Source organism: Nicotiana sylvestris, chromosome 1, assembly GCF_000393655.2.
Source record: "Nicotiana sylvestris chromosome 1, ASM39365v2, whole genome shotgun sequence".
NCBI lineage: Eukaryota > Viridiplantae > Streptophyta > Magnoliopsida > Solanales > Solanaceae > Nicotiana > Nicotiana sylvestris.
The window spans coordinates 158,794,928-158,808,075 of record NC_091057.1 but is presented as its reverse complement, the minus strand read 5'-3'; the positions used below and the strand labels follow the sequence as shown (position 1 = coordinate 158,808,075).

Below are 13,148 nucleotides of genomic sequence, written 5' to 3'. Positions count from 1 at the left end.
TTGAGTTTGGTTGGTTATTTGTTATTGTTTCATTGGGGTGTTGCTGGAATTCGATTGGTTTCATTAAACATTGTTACTGGGCTGTTCTGTTTCCGTTACTGTTGTTGTTATTGTATGCTACTGCATTTCTGTTGATCTTCCTCTTCTTTTGCTTCCAATATCAGGTACACAACTGACACGCTGGTTACTGTAAGCTGAAACATGAAGCATGAATATAAATAAAGAGTTGAAGTTTTAATTTGATTTAGTTTTGTTACTGATTGTACTTAGGACATTCTATACACTACTGTTTCGTAAAAAAATTCTGTCATTTCTGTATAACTGGACAGTGTTATAGTAATGTAGTCAATAATGTCCCGTTGTTTTAGTTTGGTTATTAGGTAGTATAAGTTCAAATGCATGTTAAATAAAACCAGGCCAGTAGACTGTTTTAATATCATGGCAATCTAGCTCCAACAATCAATTGTTTGAATTTAGGATTAAAATTAGACCCTTAAGTTACTTCATTCCAATTAATTGCTCTTTCTAAAACTTGCATGTAACTTGCTTAGTTAGATACTATCATCTTATATCTCTGTAAGTTCAAAAATTGTGAGCATGTGTAGAAATAATTAACTAGGCCCAATATTGGAATAAGACGGCCCAAGTCACGTTTAATACTACATGCGGTGAACCTGGGCCCACATTGGCCAATGAGCTGTCCATATTGTGTTTACATTCTGATTTAACAAATTGCGTTCGGAAGCCGACTATAACAACTCGTAAGCATGTAAATAAATTAGGACCTTTTCTCTTTCATTTTTAGAGACAAATTTAATAGAAAAAATTTAGCCACTTTAGGATTATCCTTTTAAAATAAATGAGATGAGTCTCGCCCAATAAAACGCACAAGTTGCGGGGCCCTCAATAATTGGTTAATAATTGTATAGACTTCGGGATCGGCCGTTTAGCAAATTTCACGGCCTTACCCAAAATAATGATACGCTAGTCGCTTTAGGCGCGCCTTTAACAATTTACTTTCTTAAACTCGGGTGCACATTTATGTGACCCAAATCCAAATCTCAACAGAGTCGAAATGTGTCGATAACCACGGGTACATTAATGTGACGTGGTTCGAGATACATTTTTCACAATGTTGTAATTCTCTGTTAAAATAATAATAATAATAAAAGCGGTAAAAAGTTAAAATTTGCACATAAGTTCATATTTGTATAAAATCAGATAATCAAGCCGAATATGACAGTTGAGCGACCGTGCTAGAACCACGGAACTCGGGAATGCCTAACACCTTCTCCCGGGTTAACAGAATTCCTTATCCGGATTTCTGGTGCGCAGACTGTTAAACAGAGTCATTCTTTTCCTCGATTCGGGATTCAACCAGTGACTTGGGACACCATGAATCTCCCAAGTGGCGACTCTGAAATAAATAAATAAATCCCGTTTTGATTGTCCTTTAATTGGAAAAAACTCCCCTCCCGCGCCCTTTTGCGGCGGCGCGGGTGAAAAAGGAGGTGTGACAATGATCCCTGGCTTTCTTGGATTTGATGATGACGTCATCCACATATACCTCGATCTCCTTGTGTATCATGTCATGAAATATGGTAGACATGACTCTCATGTAGGTGGCACCAGTATTCTTCAAACTGAATGGCATCATTTTGTAGCAGTACATTCCCCATGGCATGATGAAAGTCGTTTTCTCTGCATCTTCCTCATCCATCCATATCCGATGATACCCAGCGAAACAATCAATAAAAGACTGTAACTCATGCTTGGCGCAGTTGTCAATTAGAATGTGTATGTTCGGCAAGGGCAAGTCATCTTTAGGATTGACCCGGTTAAGATCCCGGTAGTCAACACAAACTCTAACTTTTCCATCCTTTTTTGGCACTGGCACGATGTTGTCTAACCATGTCGGATACTCTACTACCCTGAGAACCTTGGATTTGACTTGCTTGGTAACCTCTTCTTTGATTTTGAAACTCATGTCGGGTTTGAATTTCCTGAGCTTCTGCTTTACCGGCGGACATGTTGGATCTGTTGGTAGTTTGTGAGCTACAATGGATGTACTGAGACCAGTCATATCATCATACGACCAGGTGAATATGTCTTCATATTCCTTTAGGAATTCCGTGTACTCTTTCTTTTCTGATGGTAACAGGTGAACACTGATGTGCGTTTCTTTGACATTCTCTATATCTCCCAGATTAACGACCTCAGTTTCGTCCAAGTTAGACTTAGGCCTATTCTGAAAATTCTCAACCTCTCTGACGACCTCTTTTGGTATATCATCCCCTTCTGAATCCATATCCGTTTGTTGCATTGTCTCATTGCATGTCACAGTCATTAGTTCATCAAGATAAGTAATAGTAATGTTGTATAAATAAAGTAATGAGAGAAAAATAATAAGAGTAAGTTTTGTAAGGAAACCGAAATGATTTGATAAATTTCATAACTGTTTTGAACATTGGAATATCTTATTGCAAAAATTCAAAAATGTGAAAGGAAAGTCAACTAGTAAAAATTAAAGATAGTGCATGATGCTTGTTCGCCTTGCTACCCCGAGGCTTTCCGGGCTCTGGTAGTTCTGATGGTACAGTTATTAAGGCATGCTCCTCGGCTTACGGCCTGTATGGAAGGGCCTTTTGATCTTATGGAATATGATGACGATGCTAGAGTGCACGAACTAACCTTTGGGGAGGGGAATAATAAAAGAAAAACAAAAAAGGTAACAAGTTAGTACGGATTATGAAGAAAAATGTCACAGTATTTAAACACATTGTGCAAGGATGTAAATCGTGTCCTAACTTGGGTGCCTCGTTGTGCCCGAGGTAGGCCTAGCGACAAATTAATTCGTAGAACATATAATGTTAAATGCCTCATTTTATTGATAAAAATAAGACGAATCCAAAACGACGCTAAATAACATAAAGTAAAATGTCACTAGTGGCCATCGGCTTTATTACAAAGCAAAATAAATTACTCCTAACTAATTGGTCCCAGAAGGACCTTCTTCAGGTTGAATGTTCTCGTTGATCAAGTCCTCCAGCTCGCGCAGATTTTCCAGTAAAAATGCTATCGCCAGACGTTCTCCTTTGCCTTCCTTAGCATTTTGACAGTCGATGACTCTTTTCCTCACTTTCCCTTCCAATTCCAGCAAGCTGTACTCCAGGTATTCTAGCTTCTCACTAGCCTTGGTGACTCTCTCTTTCCATTCGTTGATTTGGTTGCTCGATGGGAGGTTTCTCCACCAAGTCTGCAAGAGTGAAGGTATGTTTACCATACCAAAGTCAGGAACTTTGTCATTCATTTTTTGCAAAACAAAAGGGTTAAGACCTCACCCCTACCGAACTCGACTATTTAATACCAATAATCAACATAAAAAGCATTTAGTTCTCCAAATAAATGCACAGAACATGTAGGTGTCCGTTTGGGTTTCAGGGAAACCTGATGAACTTTGGACAAGGCTATCTTAATGAGTCATTATGCGGACAACATAACTAACTCGACTAGGTTTGACCATGATGCATGTAAAATTGAACAGAGTAAGGTTTCTATTGGGGTATTAGACAGGTACCCTTGAGCAGACAACTCAAGAGGAAAAGGTACGGAACCATCGATTGCACCGCTGATCGACTGGTTTTACCGCAAATACGCCTTTGCCAAATTTAAAGGGTGATAATATTGGAAGAGCGCAACCACTCATTATAAGCGTCGCTATGGTATTTGTTTGGCACGAGTGGAATATAATGTTGAAGATGCAGTTTACAAGAATGAAACAAATTGACATGTATTTCCACGTTCATAAGATAAATGATTACAATAATTGCAGTAATTACAACAGTATTAAAATAAAGCAGTAAAGGAAAGCAGTTAAAGGAAAGAAAAGACATGAAGAGCCAAGTCAGTTTCGTAGTGAAAGAATAAAAGACAGTAAATAAAGCAATTAATGAGATAGTAAAGTCACAAGCAACATGCAATGGTAAAAGCCTAAAGAGTCCCCAGCAGAGTCGCCATACTGTCGACGCCCCCTTTTTCTACGGGTCGAAATCGGGTATACGACATTGGGAGGACAACTCTATTCCCTTTCGAGAGTTGGGTTTTAGAATTGAAGAGTCACCACCTAATGATTATAGTGCATTAGGACACTTTTAAGAAAGGTTTGAGATGAAGAGACCAGAGATTAGGGTAAGGGCTAGAAATTATACCGAGGGGAAGGTGTTAGGCACCCCTCAAGATCCACAAGTGTGGTTCCCGGCCATGCTACAATTGTGACTTTACAAGTAAACAATCAAGGCTCAAATAAGGACTCGCATATAACATCGCAATTAGGTTGAAAACTTTTGAAGGCAAGTATAGAGGGCAAAAATTTATGAAAAAGGATTTGAATAGTTTTACAAGAAGAGATGAAAGCAAATAAAGGGAAGGGGGTCCTAGGTTTATGATTAATATGGATCACTTCAATGCAATATCCAGCAATCACTCCTCAGAAGAGGGGTCGCACGTGATATTAGCGCACCGGTCATCATATTCATATTCTACCCATCCCACCCCGTTAAGGTATTAAAGCACGGAAAGTTTTGTTACTTATTGCATGCTAGTACCCATCCTAATCCTATCAGTCCCGAAGGCATTTAGGACTACTAATCCTAAAGGGAAAGGGATTTGGGGTCTTTTGAGAGATTCAAAGAACAAAATACTAAGGCGTCAATCAAAACACATAATACAAGTAAAAGTGGAGGCAGATAAGCAAGTAAGGCTCAAGTAAACCTCCTTAAATCAGATAAGCCATAGAGTTTAGCATGTCTTGCATGTACTGGTTTGGTCTTTAAAAATTAAAGCGATAAGCAGACTGATTCAACACATACTTTTAGACAGGAAGTCTGCATTAGGCTCACTCGAATGCAGTTGTCAAAGACTGAGCCACTTTAATTAGTCAACTTTACCTTAAGTGTAGGACAGAACTACTGATTGTAAAGGAGTTGCAGAATAAGATAAGTTTCAGAAAAGATTGCAGACTTAATACAAAGAAAATGGTTTAAAACGAGTATCAGAAAACATACTTGTTTAAGAAAAAGAGTTGCCGAGTTTTAACAAAAGAACTGAATTGCAGACTGATTCAAAAGGTTTATCAGATAAGTATAAAGAAGTGAATTCAGATTGATTTGAAAAAATGTTTGTCAAATTATCAGGAAAGCAGTAAGTTTTCAAAAAATATGCACTGATTTGAGAATATTTATCAAGAAGGAAAAAGATGCACTGATTTGGTTGCAAGAAAAGTTTTAAGGGTTCAGAAAACGTGCAGAAAGTCGCTTGTTTTAGGAAAAAGGGTCAGTACTATTTTAGATGAGTGAAACAATTCTGATTTGAAGTTCCTTTAGGCATGATATCTACAAGTTACTGATTTTAATACCTTTCAAACGTTAACAGCCTTATAAACATGATATCTATATGTTGATTTATCATTAAACCTAACGGTTTGCCGAATGTCATTATAAATGCAGAAATGCAAATCCCTATAGGCATGGTATATATATGCATAGTTGTAGAAATCAGAAAGTTAGATCCTATAGGCATGGTTTCTACTTGTGAGATTGCATAGATTAATAGTAAAAGTCATATAGGCATGGTTTCTACCCTTTTGTGCATAAAAGTAAATCCCCCCCTTTCACTAGATCCCCAAGTTTATACAAATTATTACAGACCAAAAAAATAAGACAGAAATAAAAATACATCAGAAATTACAGCTACATCCGAGCAGCCTAATTCAGACTTAGTATCTAACAATATGAGATTGAACCACTTCCAAGATCCAGATTTCCAAAGCCTTCTCTTATCTAGGGTGTTTCAGAGATCCAAGGAGTTTCAAGAACTCCAGGCAGTGCTTACACCCAAGATATTAATTAGAAAGAGTTATAGTGCAGTGTGGAAGAGCCAACCCTCAGGTGTCCAAGTTTAGAGGGAGCTCAGGGGGTCCCAAGGCAAGGCTCACAAGAGAGGGGCAGAACTTAGTTTCTAAGAATGAGTGTAAGTGCAAGATGGGGGTTAGGGAGTGCCATGACAGGCTGGTGGTCATGCCTAGCCATAGGATAGGCTGGCACACCCCTGACCAGGCCTGTTCAGCCAACAAAGAAGAGCACAGACCTATTGAAGGTCAGACTATGGTCTGGACAATGATTAGGACACTGCCAGGCCAAAGTCTCAGGCTCAGAATGCACATAAAGGGAAAGGGGAATGGGAATTGAAAGAGTTTAGGACTCAGGGAGTCTAGTCCATATACATGAACAACAATATCAAGTGTTGTCATGTTTTCTCAACATACAAAGGGTTTAGGGATGGGGATTCATATAGGAGCGGGAATAAACAAACTTGCAAAAAGCAGTAAAATAAACAAAAGAGAAGACTGAAGCATAAACACATAAGAGAGAGGCAGAATTTAAACAAGAAGAGACATACCAGTTGCAGAAAAGTAAGCAAGAAGAAAAGCAGAATACTTGCAGCTAAAGCACAATCAGAGAAGAGGACTCTAGCTTATGAGTTCAGAGAAAAACTCGAATGCTTTTAAGAAAAACTAAGAGTATTTGAGAGAAGAAGTAGTGGTTTATGCTATGTGTGTTCGTGATATGCAATGTGTTAGTGAGTCTCATGCAAAAGAGAATGGGGGTACTTATAGTACTGAAGACGAGTAAATAAACAAGGTAAAATCCATATTTAAGGAACTGGGTATCAATCATAATCAAATCAGTATAAGGACTCCCCTTTAATTAAGGAATCAAAGTCAAACGGTAATAAGCAGTTGTTTAAAAGGAAAGAAATCATAAAGCATAGTATGATCACATAAGGAAACAAAATAGCATAAGGTATACAATAAAGATTAGGTATATGATACTTAATTAGGGAAATATGTCAGACAAATCAATCAACATATTTGTGCACACATATAGAACCGAATACTACCTTAATTCTGGAAAATAGTCTCAAAAATAATGAACGAGATTGAAAACCTAGGAGATCAGTATTAATTGAGGAAGGTATCCCATAAATTAAGGAAGCAATTCGAAATCAGTACCAAACTATAAGGAAAATACGCAAAATCACAAATTTTAAGGCAAGTGTCACAGTCTTAAAGGGAGCTTGTAAGAATCAGTATAAAATCACCACGTAAACAATCAGAGAAATCTTAAGCAAAGAACACATAAGGGTAGGGGAATGAAACACTAGCGGCAAAATTAAAGCAAAGAGCACAGAACTCAGAGAAGAATCCAGAAGAACACACAAACAAGCAAACACGACAATAATACAAATATAAACCCTAAAGCTATGGTTTCATCAGACTTAAGCAAAATGTTTAGAAATAGTGCTGAGAATCATGACTTAGTACTCAAAATCGGAAGATAAAGTATTTTCAAAAAGGGGTTAAGAAACTCTAGTTTCCAAAGTGAATAAAAACGTTTAAAACTTGAATAATCGTAAAGATCGAGTAGAGAATAGTGCAAAACATAAAGGTATGAGTTGAAAATCGTTAAAAATAAAGAGATTTAAGAGTTTTGGGTCGAGATTAGGGTTTCATAAGAAACCAGAGGGAGAAGTGAGAGAAACCTGGCTGTGAAACTTAGGAACAATGGTGTTTACAACACAATCGAAAAAAACCCATTGGAGAAAGGCTGGAAACAAACCAAGGAAAGGCTTCAGTGACTGTCTTGCATGGTGAAGACCCACGGAGTCTCATGAATGAAAGGAACCGATAAGGTAAGGCTTCAAGGTGACTGGTAGTTGAAAGAGGCGAGGCTGGAGGTGGCCGGAGAGATGGTGAAGGCCATCGGAGAAAAAGAGCCAGAAGGTTCTAGAGAAAAAGAGGAGAGGAAGAGACGGATAGATAGAGAGATCGGTTTCGAAAAGTGAGGGGTCAGGGGGGGTAGGCGAGAGTTTAATTAAGGAAAAGGGATCTGGGTCATTGATCTTATTTGATCAACGACTCATATTAGTTCAGAGTTGGGCTGAGTTAGTTTAGAGTTGGGCTGGGGCGAATTTGGTTGGGTCTTGGGTTAAATTAAATCTGATGGGGGTGGGGTTAAATTGGGGGCTAAAATTGAAATAATAATGGGTTGTGTGTTAAATAGCCAATTTCTCCCTTTTATTTTATATAAAATAGTTAAAATAATTTTAAAAATAAATTAAAAGCACTGAACTAATTAATAATATATAAATATTAATATAAAAAATACTGAAAATGACTTTATAATTATAAAATGTTGTTAATCATAAAATAGGTTATAATTGCAATTATATGCAATTTAGCCTTAAAATACCCAATAAATTTGTAAAAATATGCAAAAATCACCTTAATTATATTTTGGTGTAAATATGAGAATGGAAATAAATTATTCACAAAAATGGTAATTTTGAGAGCAATTACTGGATTTTGTACTGCTGAAATAGACAATAAACTAATTTTCAAATCTTAAAAATTAGAAAAAATCCCAAAACTCTTGGGCATGCTCATACATGCATACACATGCCATTTTGAAAGTATTTGAGTATATAAAAAAATACCTAGGGAAAAATTGGGCATCAACACCCTCTTTCTCGCATCAGATTCGAGAAAGCTCCCTATATTCCCACGTTCGTTTGTCAACTTACATCATTGCCAGAAAGAAGAATCATTCACCTCATTCAATATTTGGGTAAATCATTCTCCTATTTACATTTATTATCATTTAATATATTTATTGCTTGTCATTGCTCCCCCTATCCACTCATAATAACATCATTTAATACCCATTGTATTAAATTGGTTTAAAGGCAATTCTATATTATTTTATAAACCTATTTCAGATCTAGAATTTATTATGTTTAGCTAAGATTTACCCACTACCTTCTTATTTAATTTGTTTAACAAAAAGACTTAATATTTTTTGGTCAAATATAAGTGATTAAGTGGTCTTTGGCCAATGCAAATAATTATCTTAAGATTTTGAGTTGGATGCTTATTGTTGAAAAAAATTTATGAATTTTGTTTCATCTTTTATATTTTTTTGGAACTCAGTTTGATATTTTGATAAAATGACATCTGAAAAATCTACTCCCGATCTACAATAAGTGATCAATTTGGTTTGGGTACACTCATTAAGGAAATACTAAATTCTAAATAAAAGTAGTTAGTATGACTAAACTATCCTTAATTAAATGTTGCAACATAATTAATATGAGGAGTAAAAGACTTTTTAGGGATATGTACATGAGGATAATTTTGAAAAAATAAATTAAATTATTTTTAATTATATAAATGAATATTTATTTTGGATCAAAATAAAAAAATAAATTAGTCACTTATTATAAACCGGAGGGAGTAAAGGATAGAGATTGGTCCCTGGCACACCTGATAAGAATACCAATAGTTGCTTATGTCCCCCAAAACATGAAAAGTAAAAAATGTAAAGCCCACAGAAATCCAGCCGAAGAAGGAAAGAAACCAATAAAGGGTGATTTTTGTATGTGATTTAATTAGGATCCCTAAGCAAACCCATGTGGGAAGCAATCATCACCTATTAAAATAAAGAAATTGATTAAAGTGGACTGGTGACAAATTGATCATTCTAGTTAGAGTATTTTATTTACAATGTGCTCGCCAAACGAAAACAGCGTATAACTTTATGGGTTTTTTAATAATTAATAATAATAAATGCAATTACAATTTTGTTAGCATAAATTGTAGTATTGATATTGAGAAAAGCAAAATCTACTTTTATTTTCCAGACTCCTCCAAATGATTCGTCGAATCCACACAGTTAAATCCACCATTAAATTAAAGCATATGATGGTTACTTAACCATAATGTATTCAGAGGCATCACTATGATAACTATAGGTTGTGTTCTAATAAAGTTATTTTTCTGGTGAATATAAACATTATGCTCGCTGATACAGTCTAAATGTACTACTAGAGGACAAAAACATTATAGGTTGTGTTCTAAGTTGCAGTGAAGGTCTTTTTTCTCCTGGTGCATAGCATATTATATCAACATTATGCTTTTGATTATCATATAGAAGCTTATACAGTCTAAACTAACTGCTAGAGGACAAAGTTCCAAATGGTACGTTACAATGATGACCAATTTTTGGTTATGCATTCTTTTGAAAGATGATTTATCCATTCTTTATATCCTATCAGCAAAAAAGGTCCTTTAAGTAGGATTTGCTTACTTTTCTGGATCTCCAAAAAAAAAAAAAAGGTCTTTCTGCAGAGGCGGATGGAGCCTATTTTTGATGAGTTCAATTGAATTTAGCGTTTTTTACACGGAATATGGATACTTTTAAAATTCAATTAGTAAATTTTGAACCAAAAATTTCAAAAGTACAAAGAGACCAGTAATGCTGAATCTTTTAAGTTTAGATCCTGGATCCACCTCTGCCTATGGTACGAGAGTATAGTTTGAGCATGGCAATTATTTAGGTTTCAGAAATAAATTAATTGATCATTTATGTTTGGTTCTAGAATATATATGCCCTTTGCGTTTGTAGATAATTAAAAAAAAAAAAACATGCCAAGTGGGCAAACTAGAATTTTAAATAAAAACATGAGTTGGAAGTTGGACTTCCAACATACATGGATTAAGTTACTTACTATGTCAGGTCAGAGCCTTCTTAATAGGTCTTCCTATCATTCAATGAAGTAACTTGCAAACAATTTCATCAAATAGCAAGCCAGAATATTATATTGTAACAAACAGAACTCCTAGATACCTATGTTGGAATGATGGAATATGAGATGTACAAGCTAAAGAATGACAACCAGGCTTCTACAATTTTACTTAAGTCCAATCCCTGCAAAATCTTTAACTGTGAAACCAACTTTCTCAAATTTACCTTTCTCATTGTTCACTCTAAACTTTAAATAGTCAGAGCAAACGAATGGCTTGTAGATTCTTGAATTCTCTTCACCAACTACTTCATCAGGTGCCAAGATCACCTTCTCATCCTCAAAGCACCAAAAGAAAGCTAATGAAAAGCGATTTATTGGCTTCTTCAAAACGACACGGTGCTCAGAGGATCTTAGCTTGTCATTGCTCCAAGCTTGCAGCATGTCACCAATATTTACCACAAGAGTTCCTTCACATGGCAAAATATCCACCCACTGCCCATCCTTTGATCTTACTTGGAGGCCACCTAATTCATCTTGGTAGACTATTGTTATGCAGCTCATATCAGTGTGCATACCAAGACCTTCAACTTCCTTTTCTAAACTATCCGGGGGCGAGTAGTTATTTATCCTCAAGTATCCATGGCAACTACCAAATTCAGAGATATAGTACTTCATCCCAACTTCTTCTCCCAAGCTCATCAATACAGTTTTCTGGACGAGTTTTGCTAACTCTGTCATTTTGCCTCCATAATCTTGCAGTATCTCACTAAGAAAGGAATACCGTTTATCAGACAACAATATCAATCTTAGAGACATTAAATAAAAGGAGAACTTAAATGTTCTAAACGAGCATTATATTATATTACCTGAATTCCGAATTCCCTTCAGCAGTAAGCGTATCTGCAGAACCCTTAGCCGAGTCAAAGAAGTCCGGTCCAGATACTTTAAGGCTTTCGAAGAAGGGAGATGCTATGAAATGAGGAGTATAAGTTTTGAGAGATGAGGAAGGACCTGCTTTTAGTTTGATCTCAGAAGGGAGGTTGAAGAGGTGTTTGGAGAGGCAATGAATTTTTGTGTAAACATCATTGGAAATTCCATGATTTGTAACATGAAAGAAGCCCCATTCTTTGCAGGCAGCAGCAAGAGAAGATAGAGTAGATGAGTCTAATGGTTGGGAAATGTCCAAAACAGGAAGTTGCAATGGTGTTTGGGATTCAGGAATCATTTTCTAGAAGAAGCTAAAAATGGTGCTTGGGTTAATCAAACCTTTAGAAGGACATGTAGTAACCCTCATTAAAGATAATTTCAGAAAAGGAGTTTCTTTCTAGTAGCTAAATTATTCATCTCATACATACATGCATGCAACACACATATTTCAACTTTTTTAACTTCCATTTGGTGGGAATATATTATGCGAGGGGACGTGACAACTGTGGCAGCCTTTTTTCAGCCTCAATTAAAACGTATGTTCACAACTGATCGGCAATGATATGATAGATGTTCCTGTGCTTGAAGGATGACTTTGCATATCTTGTGAAAGTCAATTCAAAGTATTTATTGATAGCTTTTAAATTTTAATCTTAAAGTTTCCTGTACTATTTGCAGACCAACCGCACTCAGGAATACGTATTAAATTATCAACTTTTATCTTCTTCTTCTTTTATTTAGCTTTTTAATATAATAATATTTCTCTTTTTAATTTATATTATGGACTTCTCTTAGAATATATTTATAAATTAAAAAAATTAAAATATTATTTAAGCATATACAATATTGGAATAATAAAATATTGAGCATAGTAGAAAGTTAATTAGAACAATTTGTTCGCAATAATAATTTTGATAATAACAAAAAAAACTCAAAAAATTATTTACACAATTGAGAATGAAGAAAAAAAGTTTTAAAATATATATTCCATGCACTTACTATAGAAAATAATTATTTAAAATAAAGGTAATTTTGTAATATACGTTATATATTTTTGAATATTATGCTCAATTATATTATTATTTTGACATTATATATGCTAGAAAAATATTATTTTTTTATTTGTAAATAAAATATTTTTATTTATAGGTAAGTCCATAATGTTGTTTAAAAAGAGAAAAAAATCACAATATTGAAAAAGCAAAAAAAAAAATAGAAGAAAAAAGTTAATAATTTAGAGGGTAATACGTATTTGGCGATCAAAAGTTTGATAAATCTGGTTGAGTGACCTTCTGAGTGCTATTGACATAGTTAATTGACTTCGTTGTTACAAACGAAAGAAAGATGACTTTGGTAGATAATTTCGAAAAATTGAGTGACCATCTAAGTAATGAACTCCTATTGCAGCAACAAGCGAGTCATGTTTGAATTCATGATCAATCCAAAGTTCAATTTATCAGCACAAATAATAAAAAATGATTAGTTGTTGGTTCTGTATTTAAAGGATATAGAGTCCCAGACCCCTAGATTTCTTACATTAGCCTTATAAGAGAGATGCACAGGGACAAACTTTACCTATC

At 35.2% G+C, this 13,148-nt stretch overlaps 1 protein-coding gene across 1 annotated transcript; it reads right to left on the bottom strand.

Moving 5' to 3' along the window:
- Nucleotides 1-10,659: 10,659 nt before the first annotated feature.
- On the bottom strand, nt 10,660-12,098 carry LOC104228897 (gibberellin 20-oxidase-like protein). The gene is made up of 2 exons (XM_009781448.2): nt 11,508-12,098; nt 10,660-11,407 (listed from the first exon to the last, which is right to left on the bottom strand). Exons 1-2 carry the CDS (start codon nt 11,864-11,866, stop codon nt 10,807-10,809), a joined length of 960 nt encoding a protein of 319 aa, XP_009779750.1. The 5' UTR covers nt 11,867-12,098; the 3' UTR covers nt 10,660-10,806.
- Nucleotides 12,099-13,148: the final 1,050 nt, after the last annotated feature.

Coding starts and splice junctions, on each gene's coding strand:
- LOC104228897 (XM_009781448.2), bottom strand. CDS start 11,866: ATGATTCCTGAATCCCAAACACCATTGCAACTTCCTGTTTTGGACATT. Junction 11,408..11,507: donor GAAGGGAATTCGGAATTCAG/GTAATATAATAT, acceptor TTCCTTTCTTAG/TGAGATACTGCAAGATTATG.